A 14,743-nucleotide genomic window follows, 5' to 3' on the forward strand; every position below is an offset into this window, starting at 1 on the left:
TATGTTTTTGGTTTTTTTTAAAGCAGAAGCGTAAGCACGTTAGTGCAAAATTCATCAAAAGTGAATTACAGAGATGCCAAAATTGCTAACAAGAAAATCCTAGCAGGCAGAGAGGAAAAAAAATGAATTTTACCACAAAATGCCTACGTTAGTGGACGAGACTATATATTTTTTTCTAGGCACTAAGCAACTGAAGACAATGGCAAGGCAAAAGGCCAAACTAAGGAGACCACATTCCCACTCACTTACAGAAAGATGGAGCAAAGCAATAGTATCCAGTAAAGCTGCATTTAATTTTTAACGCAATTTTGCTGTCATGGAATAAAACTGTGCATGGTAAAATAATTCTTTGGACATGAGCTAATATCAGTGATCTCAGAATGCATAATGTAGTGGTCGATTTAGTTGCATTGCAACCAAGGACACTCGACAGTTCTGGCAGTGTCAAGAAATTTTTTATTAAAATCTCAGAATGTGGCCATTGCTACAACACACATTTAAAGCTACATATAGGATGACAGTATAGAAGCATGAATGCTAAGCTTATTGGACAGCTAAAACTACTGTAATGGCAATGGCCCAAATAATGCTGACTGATGACGTAAGCAGGACGTAATAATTTAATCTTTAATCATCATCTTGAATCTTTGCACTGAGCAAATTTATTTACATAGTGTGACCACTGGTTTATCTCAAAAAGCAGAAAAGAGTAGGTTTTCGTCTGTCTCCACTATCACTGTCAAAAATCCTTAATGCTAGGGCTAAACCATCAATGTTGGCACTTCTGGAATTATAATGCATATAGGAATTGATTATTTACCCATCCCTACTCTTACCTCATATTTGTCATTTCACATTCACAGTAATTATGATAGCTAGTATTATTGAATTAGAGCATGTGTGTGAACAACTGGGAGAAAAGTGTTAAAAATGAAAAGAATGAAAACATTGGCCAGAATTCACAGTAACCCAATGCCCAGTGCAGTGGTTCACAAATAACTGTGTCCATGGTGATCTTTTGGTATTGAGTAAAAGAATAAATGACATCATAGGTGAACAATAACCCACACTTTTGGCTTTCTCGTCGGCAAATTCCAGGACCAGCTGTCGAGAGAGCGAGCCTGCCAGCTACAGCAGTACAAAATACATTTCATTACCCAGATTTTTCTCCAACACCTGAAGTTTCACACATTGGACTTATATAAGTGATGGCATGGTAGTTAATCTATCTTGATTTTAGAAAACCCAGTCATCAAAAGCCATTACCCAGGAAGCAACACTGACAGGACTGTGTGTATGGTAGTGCAGCACAGATACAGATGAGGGACTAAGGGTTGTTTGGATTTCCACACATTTTCTCCACATAGTTTCACCACAGTCAGCATTGGGTAGCAGTTCCAGAGGCACCAAGGCTCTGCACCCATATTACACAATCATCTCCCTGCAAGTAGGGTTTATGTTGTATTACAAAATCCCTTTCTCCCACTAGAAGTCCCCTGACAATGAACATCAGATATTTCTAGAAGTAAATCTAAGCTCTTATGAAAACATTTCACTGGAATTACAGTGGACTGACAAAGATAGAGATGCATGGATAGAGAGGGACAGACAAAGCATAAGAGGATAGGTTGCACTAAAAGTATGACCCATGTCTGATCAGATATAATCAACAATTCATATGCCAAATAGCAGAACTAAAATAGCATTTCTAGTATTTCTGGATAAACTTCATGAAGACAGTGACAGCCGTTTGAAAGCCACTCCCAGAGAAAACCCTTCCAGCTACTAGAGTGTTGACAGCTTACTTAGTTCTCAGGAAGCTGAACCTGAGCACTAATTTCAAACTTATTTTCTTTTATTTAAGACCATAGACACTGAACTATTCAGCCAACTTCAGCTCCATGCTTCTGAACTTATACCTTCTTTATAAAGCTAGCATTTTGGCTTACTGTCGCTGTTGGAACGATAGAAGAATGTCTATTGCAGGTTGTAAATGGATGGTTTTGGAAAATTATGTGTTGAAACAAAGACAGATATCTCATAGACATGCTCTATACATACAGTAAATACTGAAACATCCATCTAGAAATTCTATTACAATTTCCATTGTAGAATGCTGGAGTTGCACTGCAGAACTGCAGTGAATAAAAAAAAAACATAGTGTAATTATAATGCTACACATTGTTACTGCAAATAATATATGCTTTGCAATATATATTTTTTAAAAAGCTAGTGAACCTTTGTTGCATCATGCCTACTGATGGACCTGTATTAACCCCATAAATCCCAGCATTCATTTTTCAGCATATTATTCAATAACTATTTCTAAGTATTCAGTATCTGCAGTGAAACTAATAGCGAAGGGATTTAGTAACGAGAGTGAGAAATGCACGTTTAGATCCACTGAAGGGTCCTGGGATTTTAAGGATTAATTTTATAATCCCATCATCAAAACACCCACAATTCACTTTGAAAAATCTGTATTGCAAATGTTGATAATGTGATGACAATTATCACATCTGTCTTATGTAATTCACCTGAATAATCAAGCAGGGGTGCAAAATCCATCAATCTTTAAACAAACGATTCCTGATTAGATAAGACATATGCCTTTAAAGCTAAATTAAAGCTTAATTTCCTGAATAGACACAAATTAGAAGAACTATCTAACTTTATGTAATACCATGATTCCTGCCTCTCTTCCCTATGGTCTGTTTCCCACGATCCCTCTTTGCTCTGCTTGGGGCAGGAAACAGGGAAAAGTCAAAGGTTGTGTAAAAGCCAGCAAGAACCAGGATGTTAATTAAAGCTAGAAAGTTACAAACAGCATCACAGCCAGATAATGTTGAACAATAAACCTGCACACCACTTTACTTAGTCAACTTTGAACACTCTTGACCCCACTGACAAGAGGGGTGTGTGTGTGTGTGTGTGTGTGTGTGTGTGTGTGTGTGTGTGTGTGTGTGTGTGTGTATGCTTATATGAAACAAAAAGAGACAGAAATGGTGGGTAGCGGAGTAGCAGACGAGTGAAGCAAATTTATATAATTGTTTATAATGGTTATATAATGGTTTAATTGAATCTTTGCTGTAGTAATTTTGTAATGCATTTTTCCTTTAGTCCGTAATACAGAAAAATAAACGTCTATTCTTTCAATATATGAATTATGTCATTGGCGTGTCAAACAGACTGCACTGAATGTCTGTTGCCTGGTTGGAAATGGATGGTTTTGGAAAATTAAGTGTTGCACAAAGACAGATATCTCATAGACATGCTCTATACATACAGTAAATACTGAAACATCCATCTAGAAATTCTATTAAAATTTCCATTGTAGAACGCTGGAGTTGCACTTCAGAAGTGCACTGAATGGAAAAAAATAAAACATAGTGTAATTATAATGCTACACATTGTTACTGCAAATAAAATATGCTTTGCAATATATTTTTTTAAAAGCTAGTGAACCTTTGCTGCATCATGCCTACTGATGGACCTGTATTAACCCCATAAATCCCAGCATAGTATTTCGTTTTTCAGCATATTATTCAGTAACTACTATTAAGTAGTCTGTATCGACAGTGAAACTAATAGTGAAGGGATTCAGTAACGAGAGTGAGAAATGCATGTTTCGATCCACTGAAGGGTCCTGGGAATTTAGGGATAAATTTTATAATCCAATCATCAAAACACCCACAATTCCCTCTGAAAAATCTGTATCGCAAAGGCTGAAATGTGATGACAATGAACAATAATAAACAATGCAGAACTACTGTACGCAAATAAGAATCTGGTCCATAGGCCATAGGGTAATTTTATTTATGTTCCACATTACAAGGATGAAAGTCTGCAGACCAAGGGTGGCCAGTAAGACAGTAACTAGCAAGTTTAGCTAGTTAATACAGAAGCACACTATCACTATTCCCTGTTCCCACTGACCGCAACAAACAACAGGTGAGCAAACACTTGACAGACTCAATGTTAACAATATACCATCCATCCATCCATCCATCCATTTTCTGTTTATCCTACACAGGGTAGAGTCTGGAGCCTATACCAGGGAACTCAGGGCACCAGGTGGAAGACAGTCTGGACAGAAGGCCAGCCCATCACAGGGCACAATCATACACCTATTCACAAACTGCAGACAATTTGGAAATGCCAATCAGCCTACAGCACAGGGAGAACATGCAAAAACCACACACACAAGGCAGAAGAGGGATTCCCTGGAGTTAACAATAAGGAAACCCTGTTAACAATATTCTGTATAGTTATCATATCACTAGCGAACTTCATTAGCCTACTGTTATGTTAGATCTAACTCTTTTTGAAGCTTTCTAGATGACAAACTACTGTTGCTTAGGTGTGTGCCTACTCTGGCCATATTCACATAGAGGTAGCCACATTATGTTGTTTGGTATGGAGGTGGATTAGTAGTTTGCCTCAAACTTCATTTCCACTCCAATAAAGTAATTGGGTCTAATCTAAACAGTAAGGCTACGCCCTGCTGTAGACAGTTGATTACCTGGCTCAGGTTTGCTAAGAACTGGAACAAAATATCCTGTCTGGGAGTCTCGGAGTGAGGACCGGATTGAGAAGCTGTGCATTAGACTACAATGTACGGACAGATTGGTAATGAGTGTAAGAGTGTAGCTCCATTTACTCAGAAGTCTGTTGCTTACCGTTTGTGCGTCTGCCGGCTGAGTTGGGCGTCCTGGGAAAGATCTCCATCCATTCCTCTGCTCGGCTGCAAGCCTCTCAAACCAACCACCGGACTGCAAAACAGAAATAAGTCCGAAACAAGAAAAGCGCGCTCTCTCACACACACACACACGCACGCACGCACGCACACACTTCCTGACTGCGCACCTTCCGAGCTCAGTGAATGAACCTGGCAGGAATAGTGAGCTGAGTGTGCCGGCTGCGCCTATAACAAAGCTCCAGTGTTACTGATGGGGAAAATATTCTAATGAGCATAGCCATGCTCTGTAATCAGCAAACAAAATGTGTCACAAGTTCTGAAACTTACCCAGCTCCTCCTTGATCCTCAACTTGATCCTTCTCAACTCTCATCAGTCGCTTCTCCGTTTAAACGTCACTTTTATTTGTAACCCTAATGCACGTACACTATTCTGCCCCGCTGCTTTCCACATCGTTTCCCATCCAGGCAACTTGCTTGTGTCCCGCTTTCCTTTGAAACTCACAATCCTGCAACTCCTACCATTTTTGTTCTTTCTCTAGCAGTCCTGCTGCACTCAACAGTCGCTCCTCTGTTTTAGATCCCCGCCTGCACACACTTGCTCTTTAGCTCTTCAGTGGAAGACAGCAGAGTACATATTCCAGTCATGACACGACGGCCCGAGTCTGCGCCAATAAGCGCCCCCCTGCGATCCCCTTTCACACAGTGCGCAGCTTTCTCAACGCGTCCTTCGCTGTACACTGCGCTGGAGCAGGGGTGGTATTTTCCGCCTCAGCAAAAATGAACAGGGAATAATGTGCTGCGCTTAAAGCCCACATACAACTGGGACAACATGCAGGACACAGAGAAAAACAGTTAGATAGACAGACAGACAGACAGACAGACAGAAACGCAGACAGACACATATATGTTGGTGTTAATACAGCTCAGTAATGTCACTGCTTAACCCTGCCGAAATAAAAAAAAAAAAAAAAACAATAGAAATCCTCATGAAATTTGTAATCGTTTTAAGGAATATATTGGGAATTGTATTGGTTTTAATTGAAACTGCTCAGGGGCATAGCTACGTGGTGGCCGTGGGTGGCAAGTGCCACCCCTGATTGAAGCATGGCCACCCCTCTGGCCACCCCTGTTAGGTGACAACACCGATTGGTGACTTTTTTTCGCCGCTCAAAGTCCTATGACGCTGACAGTCTGTGCTATTAGTCTAACCAGCAGCAAATTGCCCACACGGCACAACCCTCTGTGTGTAGGAGGCTAGGATCAGTAAAATGTAATTTTGGTAGTTAGTCCAGTGATGTCCGGTTCAAGTGAGCAACACAAGGCGATACGGTGATCAGGTGAGTAAAAACCTGATTTTTTTCTTTAGCCCGAAAGATTCCACTTGGAGAGGTTTGTCACTATGTAACTGAACATCAGTAAAAGAAGATGGCAGTGTTGCAATTTTGTATCTTCAGTGAATGAAGTGTTGTATTTTATCTTCAGTGAACTGAGGTGAGACTAATCAGACAGATTTTCAGGAAAATACATGGAAATACTTGTGTCCTATTGGCCGAAAGGTTTGTCTCAATTCTGACAAACACTAGCTCACACAGTCAGTGTGAGGAAAAATGGATATATGCCGATTTTTTAAAATGGGGTGGAAACTGAAACGCTAACATCCTCTCATGCTGAGCAGGAAAACAAGTTATGTGAACATGATATGAACAGAGCATAAGGACAGATAATGTACTTTGCATGGCACTGTAGCAGCTAAACCCACACAATCTTAGCTTAGTTGTGCCTCCCCTTGGCTAGCAACACCAAACTAGCCTAGTCTCATGTTAGATATCCAAAAAATTATATTTTATCAGTCTGGTACCCGAGGTAAGTTTCATGATTAATCCAGCTTTTTGTCCATTTTTCATATATATATATATATATATATATATATATATATATATATATATATATATATATATATATATATATATTAGCAATTAGCTCTCAGATGCAATAAAAATGCATGGAAACATTCTATCTAGAAGTACATTTTTAAATGTTTTTTGATGAAGAAGAATCTGGGCTCAGCCCTGGACGATTACTGTAACAGTCCAGATAATGCCCCTAGTAAAAACTGTTATTTACCTAGATTTCACTACCTTTTTGTTAAAGCTTGTTAAAGTTGAGGTGCTGCGATGTTTCATCATGAGAAATAAATGCTAGTTTACCATTAATGGCATAATTAGCTAATATTAGCTAAAGTTACTGTAACCGCTAGCTAGCTTTAAAATAATAATAATAATAATAATAATAATAATAATAATGATGATCTTACCACACACACTTTACCACATATGCTTACATTATGAATCTGTCACTGTTTTTGTAAATAGCTATTCATTTTTAATAATAATAAAAATGTTTATTGATAGGTGTGTTTGTGTGTGCGCTTCTTAAGCAGGGGAAATGAATACTACAGATAGGGAAGTAGCAGGGGAAATGTCTGCTGCTAACAGAGACAAGGAGAAAGCAGAGATACAGTCAGAGAGGGAGCATGTGGAGAGCCCTATACAGATAACTCAGATCAGAATCAGAGACAAGCAGAAACACTCATAGTCAGTCATTGCCCACCAGGTATAGGCTACATAAGTCTGCAGAGACAACTTGTGTAGCCCAGTGACTGACTACATGAGTGTTTTTGCTTATCTCTGAAAGAATTGTGTTCATTTTGTTTAATAAGAGTCCCATAAGATTTTCTTGTTTGCTGACTTTATGAAGCTTTTTGTAATTTTTTCCCCTGAAATTAATCATATTTAAAAAGTTCCTTCTTTTGTGTGGTGTTGGAAATGGAAACTTTAAATTCATTGTGTACATGTTTTTATCTATAAATTCTGTGGAATTTGCAGAATTTCTGTCTGTATAATTTGTTCTGGGTACTTTTCTTTTTACCTGGCCACCCCTGAAACCATCCCTGGCAACATCTTCGAATAAAGATAAAGGTGTGTGTAAATCTTGCTAAAGGTTGTGCATGGTGTGATATAAGGGGGGAAAATGCAAAATACAAGAAACCTCGCTAACCTGACTGTACTACTGGTTGCCCATATGCAAATACGGCAAAAGTTTCGTTAGAGCTACATGGGTTGTCCGTCCCAATTGTCCCAAACAAAGCTCTGGTGAATTTCTGTCCCAACAGCGTCATCTTGTGGCCCAAATGTTGTAGCACGGCTGTGTAGTCCGGAGAAGAATTACTCAGCCTCAGTCCGTGGAGCCTCGCAGTCATCTACATTTTCAGGTTTTTCCTGCTTCAGCCCACTTGACCCATTTTATGAATAATAGTGATGGAGATACCCGGCCAAAAAGACAGCTGTGTCAAGAGACGGCCAGTAATCTGGAAACAACCATAGACGCCATTGTATAACCGTCCTCAAATAGCACATTTTCCCTAAACACCTAAAAAAATATTTCCTCTAAGATTTTCGATATTTTTGTTGTAAATACTTAATGTTAGAACTGATACCCTGCCAGTACTAAGTATGGTCAGTAGGAGCAGTAAGGTAGCACCTGTAATAGCCTACACAACAAATCATGGAAGTAATATCTAAAGAAAATACGTATCTAAACCTTCCATCCCCCAACAGTTTTTATTGTTTATCCACGGTAAACATTTTACTGCTTTACTAAATAATTATATGATATTATATGATATGATGTTATTTTATTTTATTATGTAGTTTTTATTATATTATATTATGTTATATTATATTACCACGTGACCTGTAAACCCTATTGCCTTTCTATCGTTGAGGATTATTTTATGAGCCTTCTAAGTCTAACCATATCCGTGAAAAGCACTGAATTACAAGTGAAGTGGGCTCTGCTCAGAATGTTTAAATACTGGGTAAAAGCATTTATATCAGACTTGTTCAGAGGGAGGTTGTGGGCGTGGTTAAATTACATTGGTGCAGAGCATGACCTACAGAGGAGTCTAATGAAAGTTTGATACAAGGTTGATTCCACAATTGGGGTGCCATTTGTGTCCATTTTAATTTCAGTATATTTGTGATATTGATTGACAAGGTCATTCTGGAAGTAGCCTAATACCTTGTTGCCCAAATTACAGATTGAAAGTAAATATCTAGGAAAAAGTAAATCATTAGAATGTTTTCATGTAATTAATATGTATGGCAGGTAACTACATGTTTATTTGCTAATTCTATGCTTAAAATAAATAAATAAATAAATAAATAATAATAATAATAAAAAACCCTCAGCCCTGTTACTTTCAGCACTTTTAGTCATTTAAGAGCAAAATGCAGCCACTGACAGTGAAGAAACCTTGTAAAAACATTATATTGTTGACTGAATGGCTTAAACGTTTAAAATGAAGGTTTGTTTTTAAGAGTTACAAGGGCTAAATATCTATCCATCCATCCAACCTATGAAAGAACATGGACATTTAGCTAGGAGACTGGGGTGCTCTAATTAAGCCTATCCTCAGACTAAGCCTTTTCAAAGACTTAATTATGGTGTATAATGTAGCACTGCTCATCGCCATGAAACTGTCCCTGTGTGTTTTGTAATCTGAGTATGATGACAGAGGTCTGATATTAAATAAGACCTCACTGTTCTATGCGGTCTTGTTTATAACTGCCCCTTTAAACGTCTTTTGATAAACACACTTATTAATGACTTAACAGAATTCTGGCTCCTTACATGGAATACAGTTTAATATGAAAATACTCCAGGATCATATTAAGACTGTAATCAAGAGGTGTATTAGAGTTAGTATAAATGAAATGTAAATTGACTAGTGCCACTCACATACTGTGTTATGAGGTTACCATGATGCTGTACAGCAAACTCAGTTTCAGGATAATCCTCATAGGGTAAATCTAAACCTAAATCTAGAAGGAACCTTATTTAGCCTAAAATTCTGCTTATTGTGAAAATTAGAGACATAAAGTTTTAGTGTGTGGATTGGCTATGATAAAAACAAAAAGCATTGCCTTTAGGTGTGACTGAGTGTGTGAATTTGTGTGTGCATGAGCCGCTGCAGTAGACTGGCAGTCCGATCCTGCCTTGCATGCAGTGTTCCCAGGACAGGCTCCAGTAACCCTGACCAGGATAATACAGTCAGAGAAGAGGAAGGAATGAATGAATGAAGTTGATATGGTCTCACAGGATACAAAGGATAGCAATACTGCACAAAAGCTCTATAAACAGTTAAGAACAAAGTACTGTATGCTTTTTATCAAAAAAGTGCAAATGATATGCCGGTGGGATTAGGATTTTGAGATGATCAGAGATAGTAGGGTTGGTGACCACTGTCTTACAGGGTGGCATGGTGGAGCAGCATGTAGCTTCAGGGTCCATCAGTTTGATCCTGAGCTTGTGTGTGTGAGTGTGTGTGTGTGTGTGTGTGTGTGTGCATGTGTATGTGTGTGCGTGCGTTTATCATGTGATGGACTGGTGTCCTGTATTACCGCCTCATGACTAGTGCTCCTGTGATACGTTCCACAGCAACCTTTCCAGAAGAAACCCACTACTGAAGATGAATGAATGACTTTGCATAAAATATAATTTTTTTCCAATTAACTGTTGAAACAAAACATTAATAAAACTATTAAACAACAATGGCATATTATTAGTGTATATGGCTTTTTAGCTGAATAATATTAGAGCATTTTTACCCCATATACTCTGAAACCAGTGATATATTCGGAATAAATAACACTCTAATGTAGTCTAAAGATTAGTAACTCATTAATTTGTGCTGGACCTGAAAAAAAGAGTATAAACCTCCTGGTGCAGTGGAACGAGGAAATAAGAAACATGCTAGATCTACTCTTTCCCATCAGTGTGTATATAAGCTGGTCCTGGGTTTCGCCTGTCATACACCTGATAAGGAGTACTTGATTAATGCTTTTGTGGTAGATTAATACACACGTGAGGTGGATTTCCCAGTGTGTATGCAATACTTAATCAACTCTAAACACATTTCTTCCCACACTGTCCTGTCAATCACTGTACTCTTGATAGCATTATGGTACCGAGATATTGGAGCTGGCCCCGTTATCTCATTTTGTTAAACCAGTCAATCCTAATGAGTTAGTCCTTCATTTAGACAATCCAAATCAGTCAAAAATCTCCCAACTACTAGATTAAACAGGATCACATGTTACATGCTAAAATTTTTAGACATTCATGCACACATCAAGGCATGAGGAATACAGCTGCAAACCTACATAAACATATAAACACAGGAACTCTAGGAACTGAAAGGACTAAATATATTTTTTTCAATCTGTTTTCTGTGAACTAACCATACCCAAGCCTCTTTCCTTGTTTACCACTTTGAAGGAAATGATGTTAAAGCCATCCCACAACTTAACTTGATCAGAGGGCTGATTAGCTAAGCTACCTTTTGCCAGCAGGAAAAGCTGAAGTGTGTGCACTGCCGGGGTTGTCATGAGCAGACCATTCCTACTTTAACTCTTATGAATTGTGAATGTCCAGCAGAGGATTATAATATAAAAATGTGATACTAACTAAATATTAAATATATACTGTTTTTAGCAGGATACCAGCTATTCTGAAAGAGCATCCTCATCTGGTCATCAAAGAAAAGCTTATGTTTCATACAAATTTCATACAAACATGCGATAATTAAATACTTTAATAACACTTTGCTCTTTAATTCTCAAACCTGATTGGTCAGAAGGTGATTAATTTTCTACAACAGCATAGATCTGACAGTAGTTCCAGCTGTAATATAAATAACATTTTTATATTAATGTGGTGGGGGGTGAGTTACTTAACTTTTTTTTTTTTTTTTACATTCCACATCATTAAATGTAATTAATCCATCCATCCATCCATCCATCTTCTACCGCTTACTCCTTCTTCAGGGTTGCGGGGGAACCTGGAGCTAATCCCAGGGAGCATCGGGCACAAGGCGGGGTACACCCTGGACAGGGTGCCAGTCCATCCCAGGGCACAATCATAAATGTAATTAATATATGGGTTAAAATGTGAGGTGTTTTTCAATAGTAAATAAAAAATTGTAATCACTGTCAAATTATTTTGGCATAAAAGGAATAAAACACTTTAGGGCATGATGTAATTGGGGGGTGGGGCATCAAATTTGGGGGGGGGGGGGGGAGGGGCTAAACGTACACCACCCTGTCTGATTAGTTTCCTATAATAGCAATATAATAACAATCCACATATATTCTTTTAGGGAGCTCCATAATGTTTTAGCTTTTCAACAGATTACAACAGAGTGTGTGTGTGTGTGTGTGTGTGTGTGTGTATGTGTGTGTGTGTGAGAGAGAGAGAGAGAGAGAGAGAGAGAGAGAGAGAGAGAGAGAGAGAGAGAGATTATATATTGCACTTCTTCCTCCAGATCGTCCATATTTCTGTTGAACTTGGCTCCAAACACATACACAACCTTCAAACATGAATCCTTAGATCCTTAGATGCATTGTATCATCGTTTTAGACTGTGTTCTAAATTGTATGGTTTTTATCTGAACTTAACATCTGTTTAGTTGTACCTGATTAAAATTTCATCATCTGTCTGTGGCACACATATATACGATAAGTTAAATGAAATGTTGCTTTGTTATAACCATGGGGAAGCAGTTACGGGTTATTTTTATTCCTTGTTGGCTTTACCATCACATGGAGCATAGATCCCACCATAGAATCTACACTGATGCAGGGCTTTGCCAAAAAAACACTTTAACACGATAACATTCAGGTATGCTGTCTTTTACTGATATGAGAACTGTTTTACTGATATGAAAAAGCACCTTAGTGCTGCCTAATGTTGAAAGCATTTACCCAGCTACTGACGCCATATCGTTTGACATTTTGTTCCTTTGTTATTGCAAACAAGGTGTGTGGATTTATTTTTTCAAAGCATGTCTGCTAAAACAGTTCTCAGACTCATTTCCTTTTGGCTGCTGTTAATGAGGAACGACTGTGCTGTACCAGCATGAGTAGTGTCGTAACACTGGATGATTTAAATCTGTAAACATTTCCTTTCACTTTGATAAATTTTCTGAAACTTGTGTTGATATGTTGGCACCAACCAGTTTGGGCACATGGAAGGTGTGTTATGGTTGTTTCAACTGTAAATAGTGCAGTTTTTAGTGTACAAAGACAGCCATACATCAGAGAGTGCATGTGAGGTAGAGTAAGAGAGATACATGTTCATAGAGCAATGACATTTCCCTGATGATTACTGATCATCTCTGTACACACACACACACACACACACACACACACACACACACACACACACACACACCACATGCTTCTCTGTTGAAAACTTATTATCAGGTCCATAAAACAGTAAAATTGCAGAGATACATATTGAGGTAAACCTTACACAGTTGCTTTACTATACCAGTAAATACTACTATAAGATAAAATTGAGATACAGACAGATCCTCGATCACTGTCCTGTCCTCGATCCAAACAAAGGCTGCAGTAGCTATACAGAGCTTCATGACAGACCCAGAATTACGTCAGGTGGGTTATGAATAAACAGATCATCTGATAGAGCACCTCATCTTTCTCTCTTTCACATACCCCTAATACGTAATACATGCGTGTATGCAATCAGCTTCTTGTGTTTGTGTTGGTTACTGGGGAGGGGCCAGAACAGCAATAATCTTTATCTTCTACCCTCTCTACTGTTTACAGAGGGAGAGAGAACAATGAGAGAAGGAGAACTGACTTTGCAGTAGAGTAGATACCATGAGTGAAAATGATAATGTCAGTGTACTACTACAGAACATCTAAACCAACTATATGGGAGCTGTTGTGTGATAGGGAAGAACTAGCTAGCGGGTGAGGATTGGCAATTGCTAAATTGGGTAAAAGCAAAACAAATACTTCAAAAAACAAACAAACAGAGAACCTAGAGGAAACCAATGAAGACCCTATGCAAAACCCAACACAAACAGTAACCTGAGTTAAACCTGGAGCTGTGAGGCTAGAACAGAGATGGCAAGAAAGAATGTGGGAAAATATTACAAATTTGAGTTGCACGGAGAATACGAGCCTGAAGGCTGTTATGAAGCAGTTGGTAGGGAATACAGTTATTAAGGAACATTTATATCACATTCAGAAAGGGGGATGCAAAGTATTTATCTGATTAGATTTTTTAGTTTTTACTTTTAATAACTTACACTACTTGAATGTTTCTGCTACAACTGTTGGTGGCACGGCAGGTAGTGTTGCTGGCCCACAGCTCCAGGGTCCCTGATTCAATCCTGAGTGTGGCGTTTCATATGCTGTGTTTGAGTGGGTTTCCCCTGGGTTTTATGGTGTCCAAAAACATGCAGGTAAGCAAATTGACTACAGTAAAAAATTTCCCCTAAGTGTCAATATGCATGTCGATGAAGCCCTCCAATGGACTGGCATCAATGTGAATTCTCCTGCCATGTGCTCAGTGCTCTGCACAGGCTCTGGATCCACCACAACCTTGAAAAGAATAAAGTGGTTACTGAATATGAATTAATGAATAGATGATTGAATGAGGGCGCACGGGGCTTAGTGGTTAGCATGTTCACCTCACAACACCAGGGTTTGGGGTTCCATTCCCGCCACTGCCCTGTGTGCGCGCAGTTTCTCCCCATGCTGCAGGGGTTTCGTCCAGGTACTCCGAATTTCTCCCCCAGTCTAAAGACATGCATGGTAGGCTGATTGGCATGTCCAAATGGTCTGTAGTGTATGAATGGGTGTGTGAATGTGTATGTGAGTGTGCCCTGCGATGGATTGTCCAGGGTGTACCCCGCCTTGTGCCTGATGCTCGCTGGGATAGGAGTATCTCAGATAGATATCCTGAAGGATTAGCAGCATAGAAGATGGATGGGTGATTGAATGAATAAATGAATGAATGATACTTCTAATAATATAACACACTAATGTTCTTCTTCATTTGTTCTTCTTCAAATGTCTGAGGGTTAAATAAAAACACTCTACCACATACAAAAAAAAACAACAAACCCCCCCCGCCCAATTTTCCCAAAATAAGAAAACAGCAGTGACCAGC

General features: G+C 38.8%; 1 protein-coding gene across 2 annotated transcripts in view; it reads right to left on the minus strand.

The window, feature by feature from the left end:
- Nucleotides 1-5,385, minus strand: part of cobll1b (cordon-bleu WH2 repeat protein-like 1b) — a 41,558-nt gene extending 36,173 nt beyond the window's left edge. The window contains exons 1-2 of one of the 2 annotated variants that reach the window (XM_017470098.3): nucleotides 5,027-5,385; nucleotides 4,680-4,772 (exon numbers count right to left, since the gene is read on the minus strand). In XM_017470098.3, the coding sequence (XP_017325587.1) occupies nucleotides 4,680-4,772; nucleotides 5,027-5,070 (137 nt within the window). In that variant the 5' untranslated portion in view covers nucleotides 5,071-5,385. Of the gene's footprint in view, nucleotides 1-4,679; nucleotides 4,925-5,026 lie in introns of those variants that run through there. The other variant, XM_017470101.3, reaches the window with a different exon arrangement.
- Between the last annotated feature and the right edge of the window lie 9,358 nt (nucleotides 5,386-14,743).

Source organism: Ictalurus punctatus, chromosome 6 (assembly GCF_001660625.3).
Source record: "Ictalurus punctatus breed USDA103 chromosome 6, Coco_2.0, whole genome shotgun sequence".
Classification (NCBI taxonomy): Eukaryota; Metazoa; Chordata; class Actinopteri; order Siluriformes; family Ictaluridae; genus Ictalurus; species Ictalurus punctatus.